Source organism: Melanotaenia boesemani, chromosome 19 (genome assembly GCF_017639745.1).
Source record: "Melanotaenia boesemani isolate fMelBoe1 chromosome 19, fMelBoe1.pri, whole genome shotgun sequence".
Taxonomy (NCBI): Eukaryota; Metazoa; Chordata; class Actinopteri; order Atheriniformes; family Melanotaeniidae; genus Melanotaenia; species Melanotaenia boesemani.
The window spans coordinates 26,495,503-26,519,504 of NC_055700.1; the positions used below are offsets into that span (position 1 = coordinate 26,495,503).

The 24,002-nt window shown below is 37.8% G+C and overlaps 1 protein-coding gene across 4 annotated transcripts in view; it reads right to left on the reverse strand.

The window, feature by feature from the left end:
- Positions 1-24,002, reverse strand: part of LOC121629940 (transcription factor 4-like) — a 261,687-nt gene that overhangs the window by 124,972 nt on the left and 112,713 nt on the right. For all 4 annotated transcript variants that reach the window (XM_041969878.1, XM_041969880.1, XM_041969877.1 and 1 more), the window contains one exon: positions 20,332-20,390. In XM_041969878.1, coding sequence (XP_041825812.1) covers positions 20,332-20,390 — 59 coding nt within the window. The remainder of the gene's footprint in view (positions 1-20,331; positions 20,391-24,002) is intronic.

The following is a 24,002-nucleotide window of genomic DNA, read 5'->3' on the forward strand; positions in this document are numbered from 1 at the left end:
TAGAGGTTCTTTTAACTTAATTTTCCCCAGCTCAGCTGTAACTGTAACCACACTTAGCCGGAATATCACAGCAGGGATGGGCATATCAATACTCCGGAATCGATACTTTGATACCTGCCAGTCAAAATATCGGATAAAATACTTTTTAAAAAATGATGATACTGCTGTGCTGATGCAAAACATGTCAAATAGCTCCACTTCTGTCAGTTTTATGCAATAAAGTCACATTTGAAAACCACCCCTGGTGTATTCCTTCCATGTCTTTTGTGATTAAGGTGGCCAATCAGATGTCATGATGATGATGATTATGATGATGATGATGCTGGTGTTAGTGATGACAATGTTGTGTTTTGATATTTTACTGGTGTAATGCAGGTTCCTGAGCATTATGTTCTTTCAACTTAAGAAAGTTAATTGGTTTCATATTAATTTGTTGTCTAATTATTTTGATAGTTTTTATAGTGAATCTTATTTTCATTTAATTTAGTCATTGATGTATTTCATTGTAAATTAATAAGCATTTCTTTATCTTGTATTTATGTTCATGAGTTTTATTCATACTTTTTATTTTATCTTGCAATAAATACAATGATCACTACACAATTACACAATTACACAACAATACACAATTTTTCCTTTAATGGGTGAAAGGTATTGGTGTAGGTATTGATGAACGATAACTATTCCTTAATGATATGCGATCAGAAGGGAACATCATCCTTACATCGTAGCGTATGGCCGCCTCCGTACACTGTACATGTGGATCAAAGTGATACAGATTGTTATAAATAATCACACAGTAAGATCTTGTCATATAAAAGCAGTTTTATGTGCAAGTGCAAGTGGAGTTTATTCTTGCTGTTGAAAAAACAGATCTGGTGTGTGTGCAGTCCATCGCACTCATCGTTTTAAGAAGACTAAAAATCGAACTAAATCTTGACTGCGACTTATTCTTGAATGAGTGAAATGAATAAAAGCTAGTTTAATATTCACCTGAGGGAAATTCTAGCATTAAGACAATCTGCAATAGCTTGCTATTTATTTTTAAATAAAATGTTTCGTAAATTAACAAAATTTATTTAAAAAAATCTGATAAAAAAAAACATTACTGTAATTTTACTTTTGTCATTTAATGACCTGAACAACAGAAAACAACACAAACGCTGATTTTGTTCAAACATATCTGCTTGTCACATCTTACCTAAAAACAATTCAGAAAAGTTACAAAGATTTTCTTGAATTCCACAATCTTCATATAAAGGTCATGAGTAGGAATGAAGGACAGATTTGTTTGTAACCACGGCTGATGAATGAGGCCCGTTGTCTGTTGAATGATCTAGTTTGGGACAAACTTCAGGTGCCAGACAGATGGTCTCATGCTTGACTCCTCAATACTATTAAATACAATGGTATTTAAAGGGGTTCATGGCTGATTTTACAGCCCTTTTCACAAACCCTCTCAAGCTGATGCCCCTTCATTGCAGATGATTTGTGAATGGACAGAGGCAGAGCGATGAGTCAAAGTTAGCCCACCTCTGATACGCCTCTAAGTCAGCATGGGTGGCAGTAAGAGAGCAGGGAGGTCCGTTTTATGTTTGCTTCAGCATTGCAGGATGACAGTGTGACATTATGATGATTAATGATGTCTGTGACTATTACAATATGTAATTTAACAGCATTAACAATCAGCACTGAATCATACATACTACAATGTGATGAGTCTAGATAATTTTTTCTTTCTGTGGTCATCTTGTGGCTAACTGGGGAGATTTTATGAGGTACACATAAGCCGCACAGTAGTGTGGTGGTAAGAACTATCATCCCAAAGCAAGAAAGTTCTTGGCTCGAACCTTGGCTGTGCAGAGTCTAAGAATACACCGACATCCTTACACAAATGATTGTAGGATAACTGGTGTTTCTAAATCTTCCCAGGACAAGCAACCTGTCCAGGATGTACTTCGTGCCTGATAGCAGCATGGATAGATCCTACATTGGAACCATGCTGCGTCTTTTTTTTTTAGTATAGTTTGCTATTCAAACATAACCGACTTGGCTTGAGGGTGATGATTTTCAGTCATCGGTGAGCAATGGTCTGTAGAAGAAACATTATTTAATTCCAGATAAATGGCCTTATTTCTTTATTTCCACTATTCCAGTATTAATTTTGTGTCAACAGCAGCTATTTGCTGAAAGACAGGAGGAAGACAAAGATAGCTAGATAATTTTACTATATTTCTAATTTTTGACTCAGGTTGAAAAAAATGCTCAAAATAATTTTCATTATGTTGTTTCCAGAAAGAAACCTCCCAGGTTCAGGTAGAGGTCTTGTAGCTTTTTCCATCTGTTTTCTATGAGAGAAATTTAGGTAAAATGTTGGATTTATTCATTGTTTACAGAGTGAAGTAAATTTAGTAAATTAAATGATCCCTATCTCCCCATAGCAAAGAATACTTTAAAAAAATTCTGGCTCTAGGCAGTTATCCAGATCATCCCCAAAATTTAATCCTTTGTTGCTTTATTCTATTTCTAAGATGTCCTGACTATGTAATCAAATAACTGTCTGTTAGCAACATAACTTTTTGAGTTATGTAGCTAACAAACAGACAGACGAAACAACGCTGCTGATGACCACTACCTTGGCAGAGGTAATAATCACACCAAGAAAATCTATAATCGTGACATCCCTACTCACATCTCCTCTGTTTCCAAAACAGCATAATAATTTGTGAAAGAACACACCAGTGCGGGATAAGACCGCCGTCTTTGGTTAATTTGGTTAATTTGAAAACAGCTGCTTAGAGAGGGGCTTATTATTGCATCTATAAGACTAAACTGATCTATGAAAGGGGCTAAAGACTGCGAGTTATTCAAGTTCTAAGGCTGAAAAAGGAGCCCATATCATCAGCTCTCCACTACCGTGCTTCACAGTTGGTATGAGATGTGTGTGGAGATATACTGTGTTGGGTTTTCATCAACTGTGGCGCAGTGAGTTTAACCTAACGCCTCCTAACCCTGCAGCCCCACCAGACAGGACATACTTGTTCAGTCTTTTTCTAATTGCACTGTCATGAACTTTAACATTAACATGCTAACTAAGGCTTGTAGTGTCTGGTCCATCTAGCTGTCTCTGTAGGCAGGTAGATTTTATTACCTTTACATCTCAACAGCGTGTAGACTGCAAAATATTGGACTGCACTGGCTGATACTGAATCTTAAATGACTTGGATTGGAATCAGACACAAAATGAAAAATAAATAAATAAACATATAAAAATCTTGGTCTGCACATCCTTAGTTAAAATTACAGGTACAGTTTCCGCCAATCCTGTGTTTTAAAGTCTCAGGGGCAGCTTGTGTGTATTTAGTGTGATGTTAAAGAAAAACCTCAGGGATACATCACCGCAAACACACAGACACACAAACGCAGCAGGACTGGATGCAGCAAAGGATTGCCAATGACGTCTTCCTCCATCTTCCAACTAACACACACCACCCAAAAATACACACTCCACTTAAACACACCGACCACACAAAATCACACTAAGCAGTTCAAAGCATTTCTCCTTAATTAGCGTTCAACGCTTGGCTTGACAAATAAATAGCGATCATTTAAGAACACTTAGAGAGGAATCAGACAGCACATTACACCTCACAATATCTGGCAGCTTCCTGAATGCAATTAAAAGGATGGGGCGGGTGGGTAAAGGATGGAGGGTGGGAGAGAGAAAAGATGATGGGAAAGAGATAGTAGAAAGAGGGTAAAACAGTAAAGGAACAGGAGGAGAAATGGGAGGGGTCAATATGAGGAAGTGTTTCATAAAGCAAAATGTAAAAAGGAAGGGACAAAAGTAAGGTAAGGACAGATAAAGAGGGAAGGATGGAACAAGTGTAGAAGGATATGGAAGAATGGAAGAAAAAGGATAATTAAAAGTGGCAAAAAGATTAAAAAAAAGGGAAACCTGATGAAAAAGAAACTAAAGGATGCAAAAGACCAAATCCAACTGAGGTAGGAAGGAGAGGGAAAGACTGAATGAGGAAGGCAAATACAGAAGGAGGCGAGGGCAGAGAGAAAAATAAAAAATGAGAGAAGGAGAGAACATGGAAGAAGAAAGGGGAGACAAAAATGAATTAATGATAGATGGGGAGACAGATTTATATTTAGAGATGAAAAGAGAGATGAAAGGAGAATGAAAAATAGGCTTCCCTGCGGTGGCATCTTGAACTGATCACTCCCATCATGCCTCGGTCCCAGCTGCCTTCACTTTGTAGTTTGTATACGTTTAAGTTAACCAGGAGAACACAGACAGACAGGAGAAACAAAGCTCCTCATGTTATTATAGGACTTATTATTAAACTAATTTGACCTTCTGAATAAGGGAAACCATTCAAACTCCACTCCAAGTCAAAGTGAAAGAAATATTTGCATGCTAACTGCTAACTGCTAACAGCTACATGCTAAATGCTAAACGCTTCTTCAGGAAATCGGACACTGTGTTGAAATGAAGCATGCAACACTTGCAGATGTGGAATAAGAGACGATTTACTGTGAGATACTTATTGTTTAAATACTTTAACTCAGACATACAACACAGATGTCATGATTTATGGGGTTCTATTGAGTTTGTGGTTCATTGTTTGATTTCTTAGTTTCTTTGATTTTGTAGAGTTTGCCGCCCGGTTACTCTGTTTAGTTTTACCTACTGTATTTACTGTTCATCTGGTCTTCATTTATTTACTGCTACACCTGCTCTTTGTTTGCTATTAGCTCCCTCATAATAAATAATCCAGGCTTTCCTTTGTTCGGGACCAAATCCCTGTCATTGCTGGGATTTGAACCTTAGCATTGACGAGCTTTAGCCTCTGTATATGGGGTCAAATAGTGGTTTTGTTTGTTCTTTTGTTTTGTTTTTTTTTTGTTTTTTTTACTCATGGCCTATGACAATGTGTTGACTTTAACATCACTTACAATGAGGAACAATCAAAAGTCTGATTGTTTGGCTTTCTCCAATTGTAGCGGTTTACTTTAAGGCATGATTTTTATCTAACTGAACCGAAAGGTTTTTGAGTTTAAACCTTGTAAGGACATTTTTGCCCAAACACTAATCAGTTATTGAGACAGCTTATAAGAAGTAAATTAAAGGAAAAGCAGAAACAGTTGAATTTTTGCTGTTAAAAGCTGGCTTTGACCTTCATGTTCACAGGTCCTGTGACTTTCCTCCTCCTCTCCAGCTTCTGTTGGACCTTCTTCATTGACATGCTGATGGCAAAGTGCACCTCTTCAAGTATACTTCATACAAGAGGATCATTGGAAACCCTTGGATGCTTTGAACATATTTGTACATGTAAAAACTAAAATTTGTTGAGAACTGTCCAATGCGTTTCTAAAACCTTAAGGGATGGTGGTAAATCACCTTTCAGGAAGAAGCATAATTATAAAAAAAATCTTGAAGAATCCGATTGGATATAACTTGAACTTGATTAAATAAAATCAAAGAAAATCAAAAATAGACCTCACAACAAAAGCTATGTTTACATGGAAAAATATTTCATCTATTCAACTGAAATCAATCTGATCGGAGGTTCCAGCTGACATGTAAACATTGATCGAACCAGTTGTGTGTTTACAAGATGGAAAGATTTAATATGATCATAACACACTCACATGCACAATGCGTACTAATTCAGAAGAAGATGTAGTCGAAGATCTTTTTTTCATTAAAGATGCTCAATAATCCTTAACTCTCCCATTCTGTTGTTACTTTCGTCATTTTTCAAGTCTCCCTGAAACTCATTGCATCACTTAACCCCCACGTGGTTCAAGCATGCGCAGAAACAACATACACCACAGACACCATCAGAATGAGTGTTTACATGGTTATTTTTTCTGCTGATCTGACCGTGAAAAACCCTGTGATGAACTGGCGACCTGTACCAGGTAGAACCTGCGTTCACCTACTAGTTTCTGGGATAGGCTCCAACTTTACCACCACCCTGAATTGGACTAAGAAGTACAGAAGATGAAAGAATGAATGATCATGAAAAGGTTTAAACCATCCAACTCTCGTTCAAGCATGCCGCAGTTCAGCCTCTTTTGAAGAAGAAAAGTTTGGATCCTTCGGTTTTAGCTAATTTTAGGCCAATTTCCAAGCTCCCTTTTATTTCCAAAGTTTTAGAGAGAGTTGTTGTTATCCAACTATTTCAGCCTGGTTTTAGTCCTCTCCATTACACTGAAACTTAGTTTAGTTTTTAATGATCTTTTACTAAACCTTAATTCTGGTAATTGTGCCATTTTATTTCTCCTGGACTTGGCAATGGTCTTCTCCACCATGGACCATACATTTCTTTTAGACTAGAGCACTGTGTCGGCTTAAAAGGCACTGCCTTAAAGTGGTTTGAATCCTACCTCACGGACAGATCCTTCTCTGTTCAAATGGAGTGTTGGCCCCTCTGACCTGCAGGGTCCCCCAGGGGTTGGATTTGGGTCCGCTTTTGTTCTCTCTTTAAATGCTACCCCTGGAGTCGATATTTAGAAAGCATGCTATTTCCTTCCAATGCTTTGCTGATGATGTGCAGGTGTTTCTGCTGCTGAAGGTTCCTTCCAAAGATTCCCTTTAGGCTGTGCTAAACTGCATGACTGACATTAAAACATGGATGGACTTGCATTTCTTAAAATTAAACAAGAACAAAGCTGAGGTTGTTAAACAGTGCTTTTAAGGTGCTTTTAAACTAGAAAAATAGGTCAGCTTGGTGGTTAAGTCTAGCTTCGTCCAGCTAAGACTTATTGCCAAAGTCAAGCCTTATCTAAGCAAAAGAGACCTTGAAAAAGTTGTTTATGCTTAGAGTATTGTAATTCCCTGTATGTGGGAATTGAGCAGCTTGTTCTAAATGCAGCCGCTTGTCTTCTCACTGGGACAAAGAGACATGAGCACATAAATCCAGTCCTCCATTCCCCCCACTGGCTTCCAGTCAAATACAGGATTGATTCTTTTATTAGTTTTTAAATATCTGAATGGGCTGGCCCCCTGTCTGAGCTCACTGTACTGTCTCCAGAGCGCTTTTTTTAGCCAGTCAGATGGTCTTCAAAGTTCCTCGATCTAACTTAAAAACTAGAGGAGGCTGAGCTTTCTCAGATGAGGCCCCCACTCTGTGGAACACTTTGCCTTTAACTGTGTGGTCTGCAAACAGTCTCTCCACCTTTAAATCTCTGCAAACCTGGACCTGTGGCTGAGTACAGGCATTCTGTTGGGGTTTTATGTTGTACTTTTGTATGTTGTCCCTGTGTTTTCAGATTTTATTGATTTGTGGAAAGCACTTTGGAGGCTTTGGGTGTATAAATGTGCTACAGAAACAAACCTGACATTGACACTGTGATTGTCTTTCAACATAAAAATTAGAAGAAACTAGAGCTGGGCGATTAATCGATAAAATCGATAAATTGAATTTTCCATTTCTGGTGATTTATTTTTATGAAAATCTGGATTTTTTTCCATAGTTAGTTAGCAGCAGACTTAGCCCTCCCTCCACACCAGAACAGTGTTTGTCTGACAGATTTTCAGTGACGTGACCCTTGCCTCTACGAGATGTCAACTTTAGCCTACAAACTCTTGTTAAGAGACAACCTTCATCAGGGGAATTATTTCTGCAGTGGATCCTGTATGATAAGGATTCAGATGGAAAGAAATCACGGATGCAGTTGTGTTCCATATTTCTATGTGGTGGAAAAGTTATGACATATCATTATATGCTTTATTTTTGTTGGCATTCATTCATATAAATAAATAAATGTTTTTAATAAGTTTATGTTTTGTAAAAGAAAAGAAAAAAAAATTGATTAAAATCGGAAATCGGATTTGGTTATAAAAAATCTGAGATTTCATTTTTAGGCCGTATCGCCCAGCCCTAGAAGAAACTTTCAGTGCTTACCATTTACTACCAAAGAACTTTTATTTTTCACTGGTTAAAATGTTAAATTTCTAAGTATTTTATTGCGCGCCAGGGTAAACGGTACAGTTCTGATATGAACTGTAAACTGATTAAAGAAATTTTGTACATGTGAAAATGGCTAGAAGCAAATTTAAGGGTGCAGTTGTAAGAATTACTGACATCTAGTGATAAAGATGGGCATTGCAATGGCTTCAAATACCAAGCACAGTTGTGAATGTACGGTGGCCGTCAAAGGCCAAAATTCTTCCAGCCATAAACATGTTTTCACCTGCAAGTGCATCCAGTGGCCTCAGGTGCAGCGATGACCCCACGACAGGCAACTACTGTAGATATGTACTGTCTTCTTCTAACGTCTTTTTAAGACATTATATATCCCAAACGGTGCACTAACTCCTATTACACAAAGCTGGTGCTGCAGTTTTAAAGCTCAGTGGGGTCTCACTTCACACACAGAGTTGTTTAGAGACACCACAATAAAAATGGCCGCACAAACATGGCAGCTACCGTGTATGTGGAGCCACTGGAAGTAGATATAATTTAGCTCTTTCTAAAAGAATAAAAGCATAACAGTTATATTAGTAAAGTGATAAGATACCAGTTGAAACAAAACATTGTTCTTTTTAATTTTTTTTTTTTATTGACCTATGATTTAGTTACACAGTGTACCTTTAAGAAATTAAATTGCTAGGGGTCAGAAACATAAGACAAAGGCAAGAAAATAAGTGAATTTACATGCAATACCCATCATGCCTTGCACCTTGTACAAGCCTGATGGGGGCAGCATTATGATCTCAGCCGGTTAAGTCGAGGTTCGGCAATGCTATGTTCCCAAAAATCTCTAAAAAGATTTTGGAAAACAAACAAACAGCAACAACAAACAAAAATAACTTTTGCCCTTGCATAAGCTTGTTACTGTAATTGAAGCTAAGGGTGGTCTTGAACAGTGCTTGGAAAGGAAGGAAGGAAGTTGAGTTTGTGGAAATGTGTGGGACATAACTAGAGATGCAAACCTTATTAAGTAGCTTATTTGAACCAGTTCAAAGTCAAGGGGATCATAACTTAGTTGCATCTGTATCAACCTGAGCGAGGGTGGACTTCCTGCAAGATGAAGCATTTTGGTGCTGCGCTCGTTTAAAGCCACACATAAATTTCTTTGAAAAGTCCAAGGCCTGGGTTGCATTTCTTTCTCATTTAAAAGAAGATGAAGGCTTGTGGGATTCAGGAAGTTGTTGCTTCATCTGTCACAGATAAGAATCCAAAGGAAGTCCTGCAGAACTGAGCTCTGATGAAGGCAACACATGAAAAATATCAGCTGGCTTTTCCACATCTCACAGATCAAGACTGGATTGCTCGTGTGTGTGTGTGAGAGAGAATTAGTGCACGTTGTTGGTGTGTCAGCGAGCGCCTGGTTTAACTTAACGTGTGTGTCTGTGTGTGTCAGCTTTGCAGTGTCGACTTGACAGCTCAGTTCTGTTCTGTGTCTGTTACCAGCTGTTAGAGCTCACTCGCAATTTCAGTGTGTGTGTGAGAGTGTGTGACAGCACAGTGTTTGATGTTAGACACATCAGAGAGGGGAGAGGGTTAACATCACTGCCAGAGACAGAGAGAGTAGCTCCCTGTGCTGCCTTCATGATGCCTGACAAAAACTTGTTAAACAAACAGCGTTGCCTACTGCGGGAATCAATCAAATAATTTGACCTTTTTTTCAACATCTAAGTAAACACATCGACACCAGCAAGCACCTGGCTTTCCTCTCATTTTCTTATAACGCGTTCTGTAGCTGAGGTGGAGTAAGATTTAGGTTTATATATTGGACTTTGTGGAACTCACATCATTAGCAAACAAACTGTTGCTCTATTTTGTCTATGAAAACAAAGTAAATCATTGGAGTGTCTTTATGGAACTAAATAAAAACATCTCTGTTGCAACCAGTACTGGACAAATGGCCAATAATGTAATACATACCAATTATGTTATTATGCAATTGGTTGGTTATTAGCCTAGCATAGAAAAATGATGTAATGTAATAATACACATAAGATTCAGTTATTTGGTGTTCATGATGTCAATACTGCACCAGTTTAACAAGTTAAAACAGGCAAAGTTAGCCACTGAAGTCGCATATTTAGATCTTATAGCTGAAAAGTAACCCTGTGTATGAAAACACTGGGTCACATTAGCCCAAAGAAGCTAATCTATTAGCTCCAGACTCAGAACTAATACTTCTGATCAAAATTTTATCCAATCCGGTTTATTTATAAAGGATTAAAAAAAAAAAAAAAACAGTGCTGCACAAACTTAAAGATGCTTAAAGACCAAAAAGTGGTTGTTGTCCAAACAAACCTGTACACAATAACTGAACAGTTTTTTTCTGAATGTGTGTAGTCTGTGTGTGAGTGAGTTTGGAAGTTTTAGTAGTAACATTTTTTTAAATAGTTTGTTTTAGTGCATGTTTTAACAACTTCTTGTCCATGGACTGCAGGTGGAAATTAGCAGCTTTGCTACAGCCTGGCACAAACATGTTTCCCTTTAAGTCCCTGTCAAATAAATATATTAATAAATTGACATTTAAACCAAAGTGCTGAGCAATGAAACAACACAAAATGTTTTAAAAGAATTGATTACTGGAACTCAGGAAAAGCTTGACTGGTCCTCATGGAGAAAAATAATCTATGACTGCACATCATATTAATATTGAAAACAAAAGTTTAAAGCAACTCTTTATATTCAACTTTACTAATAGAAAAAGCTTGATCCACAATATAAGGTATGGAAATGGTCCAAGATTTCAGTCCAGAATCTTCTAAATGTTGAGATTACATCCACATGGAGACAGAACCGCTGTTTCTCTACCAGTTAAGCTAATAGGAGCCCTCCAGCTGTGTCGCATCACCCTGACGCTGGGTGGTCATGACAGTCACACTGTTCATATAATGGATGACAAGCTGTCACAGCTGATGTTTCAACACACTCCCGGTATAAATGAGTCCGGCGTTTTACGCGTGATCGTGATCGATTGTAAAAATAAAAAAGTGTCGATCTGTGCGGCCGGTAGATGAGACTAAATGACGGCTGAGGGTCTCTTAGAGGCGAGCAGCTGGGTTCATGCATGTGTGTGTGTTCAGACCTGGAGAGCAGCTGTGAGTGAAACATCTCACCACACACAAAGATGCATGGGATTAATGGAAGCAGCAGCAGAGTTATTTCTAATTTCAAGATATTATCAGGGATTATCTGTAGGTTTGACCTGATAATAAAACCTCTATGTTTCCTTTAATAATACGGAAACACAATTAAGATTTGTTCCATCAGAACAAACTGTCTTTCACATGCTTTATAAATTTTTCTCTGCATGTAACAGTCTTTGAATCGTCCTTGTTTGTTCTCGGTGGACCAGCTGTTAGGGGCTTGTACTTCCTGTTGCCATGCCATTGGTCAGAAAACAGCCAATGGGGACGGGCTCAGAGGACACACTGAATGAAGTGATGATGAACACGGACACATACTCCACAGTAAAGCCCACACACAGGAACTGTCGTTCTTGCAGAGGAGATGGACGAACACACACATACTTGCACATGCCTCCATCCTGACACATTTCACAGATCTGTAGAAATATCACATCTTCACAGAGACAAGAGAGAGAAAACGTAGAGGCGTAAAACGGTGCCCAGTATACATCCAATATCTTCCCAGCTAACATAGAAACCTGTAATAATCTCTTAATTATAATTTTCATGCATCACTTTGTTTTAGAGAAACAGTTTTTAGCATCAAACTCAATGTTGATTCACTATAAACAAACATCTTTGATGGGTTTACCAGTGAATGCAGGTGTCAGCTACTTTCATCCATCCAATCATCCATCTAACATCTAACCATTCATCCATCCATCTGTCCGTCCGTTTGTCCATTCATTCATTCATCCATCCATGAAGCTGACTTCACACAGCATCATTGCAGCTCTTTCCCATTTGATTTTTGTCCGATGTTGAACTGTTCAACTAAATAAATGTATAATAAATCTATTTTGGTCCAGAGAGAAGATGCAACCATCACAGATGGTGCAACGCAGCTCAGTGGAGGTCAGGGAATGTGTGACCTGTCTCATATCTAATATACCCACTTGGATATTTACTGGAATACTAGTTAATATAACTTTGAAAAACAGGTCCCAAACAGCAGCAGAAATCTAAGAGGATCTCTTCTTAAAAGCAGAAGTCCATCCACTGATTAAGGGGTGGGGGTTCAGCCTTAAACCAGTTCCTTGTTATAGGTTTTCTTTACAGGCCATTAAATGCACTTTAATAGGTGTTTGCATGTGTTTCTAAATACATTTCTGAACCTATTTTCCATTTTCGTGTATAAAGACATTAAGCTGACTCAAGATGTTTAGGTAGAAAAGTATAAAAGAATGAAGCAGAGATGAGAGGAAAAACATCAAACCAGAAACCAGAGACAGTGAACGAGGCTAAGTTGAGCTATCTCTCTCACTCTCTCTCTGCAGTCTCTTGACCCATCAGATGAGTGTAGAGGTCAAAGTTGAGTATGTTTGGAGAGCCCTCGATGGGTGTGAAGGACCGGTTGAGCTCAGTGAGGACTGTGGAGGACTGAATGAGGAAGCTGGAGATGATGACACACCTGCAGATAGAAACTCAACGCTGCTCGCTGCTTTTTTATCCTGGATATACCAATTATTCAAAATGCAAATATTTTCCTGTCACCTGCATTTCATTTAAGAGTAAATTTAAATTTATATTTATGGAAAACCTTGCAAACATGAGGAGAAGTGTAGATGTGTGCAGCTTGTTTAATAGGTAAATGCAGCTTCTGAGAGGCTCTGAAAACTTGGGAAGCTTCAAAACGAAGTCTTCAGCACTTTCCACTGACTGATGTGTCTGCACGTATGTGTGTGTTTGCATGTGTGTGTGAAGGGTTAAAGGCTTTTATTTCATGTTGCATTCCAGGGGAAGCTCACATCCAGACCGCTGCTGTCTCAGCTCTAGCTACCAGCCAGAGCCTAACCTACTGATCTGTGAGGCGATAACTGGATGACAGGCATGCTTTGGTGTGGCTGGGCGCTCCTCTATGTGTGTGTGTCTGTGTCTATATATATGTGTGTGTGTGTGTGTGTGTGGTAAGCTTTAGCTTGAGTGAACAACAAGTAAAAGAGAAGAGAAAAAATCAGGGAGGAAAAAAATGATCTATTTTCATCCCTTCATCCTGATGATGATGGTCTTTCTGCTTACATAGACAGAGTGTCCCTTTAGATAGCAGCTATAGGAAAGCCATGCAATGTGTGTGTGTGTGTGTGTGTGTGTGTGTGTGTGTGTGTGTGTGTGTGTGTGTGTGTGTGTGTGTGTGTGTGTGTGTGTGTGTGAGGGAGAGAGTGTATGTGTGAGCGTGTTGGCACTATAATGTGCTACCCATGAGGGTGTTTCCAGCAGGGTTATGGGAGTCCAGGTGACGCTCAAAGCAGTAGTGAAGCAACAAATTAGACCCATAAAATGAGGAAAGAGCGAACAAGGAGCTCCTATTCGAGCTGGAGCAGGAGGTGTAAAAGTGGAAAATTGTCCCACTGAGGAAAAATCACAGAGGGGATCAAAAGTTTAAAGGTTCATCCTCTCGGGGAACAAAAAAGAAAAGAAGATTGTGTTGTTTTTTTGTACTAAAGGTAAATAAAGATGTAGGCTGTACTAAAGTAGAGATGGCAGCAACAGAGAATTCGTCTGATGGGATCAGGAATATTTAAAGAGTCATGTCCAGGTTGTACTGCCCCCTTTTACCTGATAGCAGCTGGGGCAGGCTCCCACTCACATGACCCTCAATTCAATTTAATATGTATAGAAAATAGATGGATAGATGTATTTTGTACAACACAAAAGCAGCAGAGTTGAACAACTTATGTCTGAGTCCAAGTTCTTATAATTCAGCTGGATTCTTTTTCTTTTTTTTAAGGGTCCATTCTTACCATTACTTGTAACTTATAACCCTAACCATGAGTGGGTGGCTCATGAGGCGCTGTATTACAGTAGAGAAATGAGGCTAAAAGATGAAAAACACTGCCATAAATCCAGCTTTTTTTGTTCTGATGAAACGTCACCATTAAAAACTAAAAACGGTCTATTAGGAATGAGAGAGAAAAAAAAAAAAAACTATTCTGACCATTTTACAAATCTACAATCTCCATGCCAGATTGGCCAGAAAAAAAGTCACATGTATGTGTCACTGCAAACATACGTGTAAAATTGGTTATTATTTAAAGATTTGTGCTGGAACTAATTCAAGACAAACTTCAGACCAGTTGTTATTGAAAATGTTTGGCTATTAAATATTAGATTATGTAATAAATGCTTAAACAATTTTTTAAGTTTTGAAAATTATTATCTCGAGATAATCAGTAAATGATCTCTATACCACAATGACATACCTTATCTTAAGCTCTAGATAACAACTATCTCAGTATCTCTAGATAAAAATTAAATTATCTCGTTATGTTCACATAGTGATTTAACAATCTCATTATCTCGACATGAGTTAACTTTCATAAACTAAATATTAACTCTCTTTATCTTGAGATAACAGGTTGACTATTTCACTGTTTTGAGGTACAATAAATATCTCCATATCTAAAAAAAATTGTTAAATATTTCTTTACCTTATGAATCAAATTAACTAATTTCTCAAGATAATGAGGCGATGTCTTGTTATCTCGGGCTAATATTACTTATCTCAAAATATCTAATAAATCGTCTCCTTATCTGACATATTAAGTTGACAATCTTGTTATCTCAACATTGATTACCTATGTCACTGTCTGAAGATAACATGTAATCTCATTATCTTAAAGTTAAATACCTGTCCCTGAAGATAAGTTAACTATCTTGTTATCTCAAGATAACAAGCACTCATAATATAATAATTTTCTCATTTTTACCAGTTAAGTTTGGTGCTAGCAGCTTATTTTTGAGCTAACCTTGATCATCTTTTGATCGCTTGTAGCCAGTTACAGTATCGTTACCTCAGGGAAAGGCTGATCTCGCAAAATAATGAGAAAAAGTAATTTGTTATCACATGAAAATTAGCTTAGTCATCTTGAGATAATGGCATCAAAAATGTATAAACACAAGAATGGCCGCTATTGGCTTATTCATTTTTTTCTTCATCATTATAATTTTATTGTTGTGATTATTAAATCATAATTTCCTTCTGGGGATTAAGAAAGATTTTTTGTTTCATTTTGTTTAATTCAATTTGATTTAACTTACTTTTGCTGCAGTAACAAATGACCCATTAAGGGTGCTGCTTTGACAAAAGTAGCACATTGTTGGGAGATTACATTAAAATCAAAGGTAATACTAAATGTCCTCTGGTTAACTTGTTGTCTTGGTAAGAGGCTAAATGTTTACTGTGATTGTCACAGTTGCAAAAATGGCTATTTTTGCAACCACTGGGCTTTATTAACTGAGCAACGACCAGGCAACGTACCACTGTGTTCATGGCACCTTCTGCCAGCAGGCCATGGGCTTTTGGGGGGTGGGTGGGAACAGAGCTTAGTGTTGGGGGAGCTGGGCTCTAACTTTGGCAGGACGCCATGCTTGCCAGCCCCCATCACACATTTATAGCTCGGTGAGTCCTCTTGACCCTGTCAGATTGCTCGTTCACAGCAAATGCAAGCAAAAGATGAGGAGCAAACACAAAAGAAAGTAAACACCAGCGACAATGGGTTAATCTGGTGAGAAACATCCTTGGAGCAGGGCATCGCTATGAGGTTCACTGTAAAGATAAACTGTCTCATGAAATAATTTAATTCTCTGTGGAAACTGATGCATCGTGTACAGTACTCTGTCATAGTATAAAACAATTTTTGGACAGGAGTGAAAAGGTAGAATGTCTACATTTATTATGCAGAAATTCTTCCTATGACTTGGCCTAACTTAGTCTTGAAAGTTTGATGTTTAACATTGAAATGGATAGATTTGGTTGTAATTGCACAGAAGACATGATAAAGAATCAATTCAAAACTGGCCCCAATGAACAGCCAGTTACCTTAAAACTCCACAGGTAGAAATCTGTTTGGTTTGAATGAGACAGGTGAAACAAAATGGGGTCACTGGAAATCTTTCTGCTGTTATGATGTGAGCTCAATCCCTCTAAGTGATTTTTTTTTATTCTCTTTTTCTCTCAATCTTTCACAAACAGCCAAGGATGTTGGACTTCAGCCCAGCATGTAAATTAATCTGCCATTTCCAACAATTTCCATCAGGAGCCATTCAGACTGTGTAGCAGGATAATTTGACAGCAGCCCGGTAGGAAAATGGCCAGTGAGGCAGTAATGTTTGATTTATTTCATATTTTATCTTTGGTTTTCTGTTGCCTTGTACAAAGGCCCCAGCTGGATGTAAGAGGTGGTTATAAATGAAAGATCAGCGCGATGCTGATAAATGGGTAGATGGATGGATAGATGGATGGATCAAAGAGTTATCAAGTCAACAAACTGAATTTTAGACAAACAACTGAGCAAAAAGGGAAATGGATGACTGTCAAATGAATAATTGAACATAGGGATAAATGGGTGGATTCATCAATAGAGAACTAACAAATGGACTGATTAAGGAGCAAATAAATAGCGATGGGTCTGGTGAACCACAACTGAAGTGGTCCATGTTCCATCTAATACCAAAACACTGACACCAGTACCAGTGAGAAAGAACACAGCAGTCTATAAATCTAACCCTTGACTGGGTTAGTGTTAGATAGGATAATCTCAGACTTTAATCAGGAACAACAAAGTTTTACTTGCAAGGAGTTCCCATCAGCACAAAGACAGAAACAAGGAGCTGCGACTGTGAGATGCTAGCTGTGAAATTGTTCCGCACAAGCATTAAAACTGCGTTATCTACTTAGCAAGAACATGTTTAGCCTTCCCATGAGAAAAAATAGCTATATATCTTCTGACAATATACTCACAGACAATGTAACATTCACAGAAATATGATCCACAAAAGATGCTTGTAACAGTCTAAAGAGGAAACTATGAAACTATGAAACCTTATTTCTTCTAATATGATCTTCATCATGCAGCTGCAAAGTTTATGATTTATAAAAGAAATACATTGCATTTATTAAACTAAAGAACTGATTTCCAATCTACTGAATTCCTTATTCTATACAAACAGGCATCAGCCGCAGTTTTGCCAGTTGAAACCAGGAAAGAGACGACCGAACCAACCTTCATCAGCAGAGGAAGAGACGATGACGAGGAAAAGAAACTAAATTATGTCTGAGTTCATTAACAAAAGTTTCTAGCTCTTCGTTATGATGCAGTCAAGTTTATAAAGTCACTGCAAAAATTCCCTTATTTTAAATGAATGAATGACTGAATGAATGAATGAATAAATGAATGAATGAATGAATGAATAAATGAATGAATGAATGAATGAATGAATAAATGACTGAATGAATGAATGAATAAATGAATGAATGAATGAATGAATGAATGAATGAAGGAGACAGCTTCACTATGGGTGAAGTACCGTACCGTAATATATATATAAAACTGGCTCAAAAATAAACAAACTGAATAAATGAATACATGAAAACATGAATGAATGCACAACTCAGGGTACCTACCTCTAAAAAAATATTACAATGTGAAAAAAAGATAAAAACAATTCACCAAAAACTTGAATTATTCGAACAAACCAGTTAACAAGTGAAGCAGTGACTATTTAACAAGAAAAATAAAATTAACTTTGAAAAGAGTAAAGTAATAAATGATGACTGAGTAAAAAAAAAAAAAGAGAAAATTAATTTATCGAGGCTCAGAGGAGATTTCAAACAGACTGAGCCTCAACCAGCAGCTATATTTAAATCAACTCATGGATGATATCTGCATGTAAACTATTCCAGTACAAGTCGCACATTTGGCATCAGGGAAATATGACCGGCATCTCTTTGTGTGTGTCTTTGTACATGAGGTTGCCATGGTCCTCTGCATGGCTCTACTTTCTGTATCCTCCACACTCACAAACCCACAAAGGAAATCTTGTCCTGGATGACGACATTTAGTTTATCAGCCCTGTTGGCTACCATTTATCCTATTATAAGACTGATTTCCCAGCATCCTTGATCTGAAAACAATCCCGTTCTAATATTAGAGGGTCTGCAACGGCATTTATTTTATTTAACTTTCTGTGATAGAAGAGTCAACCTTGAGATTCTTTCCTCCAAACTGGTTTTCCTCTTTTCACTCCACAGACAGGTTTGCAGGTACAACTGATCATTGAATATCTTACTATCAGGTGGTTAAAGTACATTAGTCAATTTTAACTGAAGAAAGCTAAAACAAAACAAACATAGGATCTCAGGTGCTGCACTGGTGGAGGAAGCCTCAAAGAAATAACGCAGCAAACTGATAACAAAGCTAACTTTGTTATCTGTATGCTAACTGCTATGTGTAGGCTATGTAAACAGATGAATGAATGAATGAATGAATGAATGAATAAATTTTAACAGTCTACAGTTAGCTGTGTTGCTAACTAATGCTACATAGGGAAACGATCCTAACCACACTCACCATCTAAAATTAGCTTGTCAGCATGCTAACATTTATTAAAACAGTATGAAAACGGTACAGCTAAGGCTGAAAGGAATGAAATTCATACTGTAGATTAAACTGTACAAAACATTAAGCTTTCACATAAGACATTTTAACTTTTAATGGCAGGAAAAACAAAATAATTTAAATAATGATTCATTAAACTGCAGGGTAGTAGCTTTTATGCTAACTGTTATGCTAAAAAGCAGAATACAGAATGATGAATGAATTAAGATACAACCACAGCTGTATCACTAAACATTGTTATTTTAGAAATTTAACACCAAATTGAATATACTTAAAGAGTTCCTCAACAACTTTAAGGAAGTGCATCAGCAAAAATGCCTTTATATCTGAAACAGATCCACATTCTCCATAGCTAGCCATCTGTTTTCATCTCATCCAAAACCCCAAAGTTATAGATTTTCATATCAGTAATATCTTTTTGCACAGCTTTACATTTTCTTTTAAATATCTGCTTTGATACATTTTAATTAAAAAGCTTTTTGACACGAAAAGAAAAAAATAATCCATAACATCAGGCTCACATGTCCAGCAGCCTGCTCTGGAATGGAGTTTATGTAATTTATTTATTTTTTTCTTTATAACTTAGTGTTCAGCAAAATAAAGCAAAAAGGTTCTGTGTTTAATTTTCCATTGGCAGAATCAAATCCCAACATCTGTAGATCTATTTAATTATCAGTGTTTACTTCATCGCAGATCCATATGGTCCGTGAGAACAGCACAGGAAAACTATGCTCAGATTCAAAACACTCTTCCTAACAAAGTTCACCAACATTTGCCAAAGTCCACACAACACCTGGTGCTACTATCTGAAAATAATAGCCTTTAAAGTAAGAATTTTGAATGATTTCATTAAAAAGTTTGAGATATATAGATAAGTTAGGTTTTTTTTCTGGAAATGATAGAAAACATGTAACATCTGTTGTTTATAGCAGTCATTAGGTTGATTGACACATGGGAAGCTGAGAGTGTTTAATGGTGTTCATCGTGTGAAGTTTAAATTATGGCAGGAAATATGTTCATGACATGAAGACACCATAAAGTTGCAACTTGAACTTTACTGGAAAGCATCTTAGTTGTTTTTAAATATGATCTTAGCCGACAAGTATAGTCAGTCATAGCATAAATCAGAGCTAAAGGAGTAGATGTAAACTTAAAATTACATCTAGAAGCTCTAACCTTAAGGCTCCGTATTGGTTCGAGAAACATTAAGACAATCCAGTTGTTTTGCAAGATTCTTTTAGTGTTCTGGTTCTTCTCATAGATTTAAATCGTGTGCTGAACTTGATTTTGTCCTTCCAGTGCAGACATGATGAGTTAAGTCAGTAATGCACTTGCTTTTAATCATTCAAGCTTGAATGATGGCAGCCTTGCATATCCTGCATCTGTTCAGAGGGTTAGCTGTGCACATCCTCAGAAATCAAGGCTGTGTATTTATCAGCAGGCCTCTAAATTAACTTTTTTGATCACCAGCCAATATGGGTTCCTAAAGTATTTCTGCAAGCTTAAATTCTTTTGGGCAAAGTAAGCCAGATTATAAGTACAACTGAATGTATTCTTCAGGTAAGAATAGACATTAAAGTATATGAGCACCCATGTTGCAGGAGGCTGCATACAAGAATCAAAGAGGTTAAAACCTCAAAAAATCCAATATCATCCACAGCAAGTCGTATATCAAATGCAGCTCTCATTTTCTCATGTACTTAAAGTGAAAGAAACATACACTGTGCTTTGATAAAAGAAGAAATTGTCAACATGACTGACCTGATGGCAGTGTGGGTTGGACTCCCTGCCGTACGAGTATGAACTCCTCTCAGTTTTACCTGGAAAAAGAAGAAAAGATGATGCCGTTAGTAGAAGGAGACATCTCAGAAAGGACTGACCTATAAATTCAGAGGAAAACCTTCACCGGTTGAGAAAAGAAGCAGTTCAATAATTACTTAAGTATAGGGTGAAAGAGATACAGACAAACTACACAGTTCAGACAGACTTTCTAAGATACAAATGTATTTTTCTGTCTTCATTTGCAAAAAAAATGCAAAGATAACTAAACGTAACCCTTTAAGGCCTAATGAGTCGTTTTTCAATACAGTTTTTGACACCTATTGCATCACCATATGGTAAAAATCCTGTCATTGACAATCTGATAGTTGTCTTCTGCCCCCTGGTGAACACCTTTTATATTACAATTATCATATGGTAATATAGGCAAATATTACTTTTGGTTATTTGTTTTATTTTTTGTTTTTTTTTTATTTTATTTTTTTATCTACATTTAGTTAAAGGGCCAAACAATGACTTTAGATTAAGAAAATTAGATTTTTTTTTAAATCTCCATGGATCTCCATTTAAGATCCATTTACAGAATGAAAATGGATTCATACTGCAAACACAAACTTTCATTCTCCTCTTTCTGTTAAGTTTACCCTAAATATGAGGCAAAATTGGATGTCTTTCAAAAAAATACAAAAAGGAAAACCAGGAAGCACATCTCACTTCAGATCCACAAGATGACTGAATGAGAAAGAACTACCTCTTCTGGGGAATTTCTTTAATGGGAAGTGGAGACATACAGAACATGCTTCATTCTGTGTCTCACTGAACAAGTTTGAGTCCATGGAGACTCATTAGTGTACTTACTGAGCAACTGTACGGACTAACCAAACACACTATCAGAACAAAAATTAGCCAGTTCCTGAAGAAATACAAACGACTGACGATGTTATAGACGGGACATGCCTCATAGTCTATTTTCTTCTTTCCACTGTGGGATTTTTTGATGGCACACTACTGCGTGTGACCTCCACACTTAGAGTTCAGACACCACAAAACAGTAATTTATAGAAAGAAAATGCACCATACCAACTACAGATAGACAGGAAATCCAAAGAATAGCTTGAACCCTTGATCCATAAAGTGAGAGGATCAGGTGGCTTTGTTTTCCTGTGGGTGCAATTTTACTGGCATGATTTGGTTTCTTTTGGTTTGGTGAGTCAACCCAACTGAACCGATGTGAACTAACACTGTTGGACATGAAGCAACGGCTGTAGCCAAAAACCAAAGAAACAAATAACCTCCACAAATGCTGTAGCATCTGCCGTATGGCAGTCACCTAGCAGACCACGAAGCAATTAGAGTGCTATTTTTCTGGAATTTATTTAAGAAAATGTGTAATTAACTAATGAAAAGTTTACCTGGTAACACCTTAGTTAGACAGTATGGAGTATCTACTGGGATTTTCACACACAACCATCTCTAGGGTTTCCAGAGAATGGTCTGAAGAAGAGAAAATATCCAGTGAGCAGCAGTTGTCTGGACCAGAATGACTGGTTGATGTCAGAGGTCAGAGGAGAATGGACAGACTGATTGGCTCCAACCAAGATCTGCAGAACAGCATCTCTGAACACACAACACGTCCAACCTTGAAGCAGATGGGCTACAGCAGCAGAAGACCACACCAGGTTCCTCCTGTCAGCTAAGAACAGGAAACTGAGGCTACAATTCACACACACTCACCAACACTGGACAGTAGAAGATGGAGAAACGTTGCTGGTCTGATGAGTCTCCATTTCAGCTCCACATTCAGATGCTAGGCTCAGAATTCTGTGGCAACATCATGAAAACATGGATCCATCCTGCCTTGGATCAATAGTTCAGGCTGAAGCTGCTGCTGGTGTAGTGGTGAGGGGGATATTTTCTTTCACCCCTTTAGTACCAACGTGGCCTGGTTCAACCACCACAGTCTACCTGAGTATTGTTACTGACCATGTCCATCCCTTTATGACCACAGTGTAGCATCTTCTGATGCTACTTCCAGCAGGATAATGCACCATGTCACAAAACTCAGATCATCTCCACCTGCTTTCTAGAACATGACGATGAGTTCACTGGACTCCAACGGCCTCCACAGTCACCAGATCTCAGTCCAGTAGAGCAGCTTTGGGATGTGGTGGAACGGGAGATTCTCATCATGGATGCAGCCGACAAACCTGCAGCAACTGTGTGATGCTGTCATGTCAATATGGAGCAAAACCTCAGAGGAAGGTTTCCAACATCTTGTTCAATCTATGACACCAAGAATTAAGGCAGTTCTGAAGAGAAAGGGGGTCCAATCTGGAACTAGTAAGGTGAACCTGATAAAGTGAGTGCTTTATTTTAAGGCAACATGAAATATTGCTTTCTCTTACCTATTCCTCACTCTCCTTGCTTTTCTGGTGCGAGAACTGAGGATAAATACTACACCGTATGTTGCTGAGGGCTGAACTAACATCTCACACACGTTTTATGGACATGAGATAAAAGAAAAGACCAAAGAACATCTTTGGTCAAATGTGATGAAACGTGCTTGATTGAAACCAGATATCACAGCTCTTTAAACGAGGGCCAAGGGCTGAGAAAAAGGTGAAGCCACTTTGGCAGGTAACCGACCACTATTTAAACGCACCAGTGTGTCTAGTTGGGAAAAAGCCATCTGATGAATTCATGAAAATGTAAAGAGATGCCGACAACAAAAGCTAATTTCCTCTCCAGCTCCCGAACAGGCTTTCCCCTCCTCTGAGCTGCGGGACCGCTTCGATGACTATTTTTAACCACACAGACCTTCATTTTGGATAAAACCTTAAATCTCTAGCCAGTCTAAATATCAAACCGCAGTCAATGTGTAATTATGTTGTGCTGTCGGTGCAGTGGTACGAGATGAAATGAAGGGGTTTTATAGCGAGTGTGTGGAGGAAAATGAAGCGTGTACGCGGTTGCAGGGCTGGAATCAGGCGTGTATAGACCAGCGCTGAATACGTGCCAACATGGTAGTCCATGCAGAAGAGGTTGATAATTACAGGCGTACAGAATAGGAATGTGGTCGACTGTGTGAGTGTGTGAGAGGGAGCTTTTTTTGTTTTTGTTGAATGACTGATACAGCGGCCTCAGCTTCAGCTACAACTGATGCCAGCTGGACCAGTTTGGCACATATACAAAGACACCCACACAAACACACATACACACACACACAGCAGAGCACACACACACTCAAAGGTGCAGGAAATAACAAGCACAGATGCAAGCACACATGTAAATATATAGAATATACACACATGTATGTTTATGCACATTTGTGCCGACAAAAACACACATGTGGTGATGCAGTGCTCCAAAATACATCCATATATAGACACATGTGCATTTAAGAATATTATATTCAGGACCACACATGCTCACAAACACAATGCAATTTAAAAAAATGTATATTCACTCATATTCACTTTATTCTTAAAGATAGTGTGTATGAAGTCACAATGCTAATTAGTTGCAGTAATCATTAACTTTATTTATTTTCTCTTCACGTTTGTCATGTTCTAATTAAATTCTAGGATTTCTACCACAGCTGATAGAAAATGAGGCAACTTAATGCTTTTCTTCTTTAAATAAACTTCCCCTGA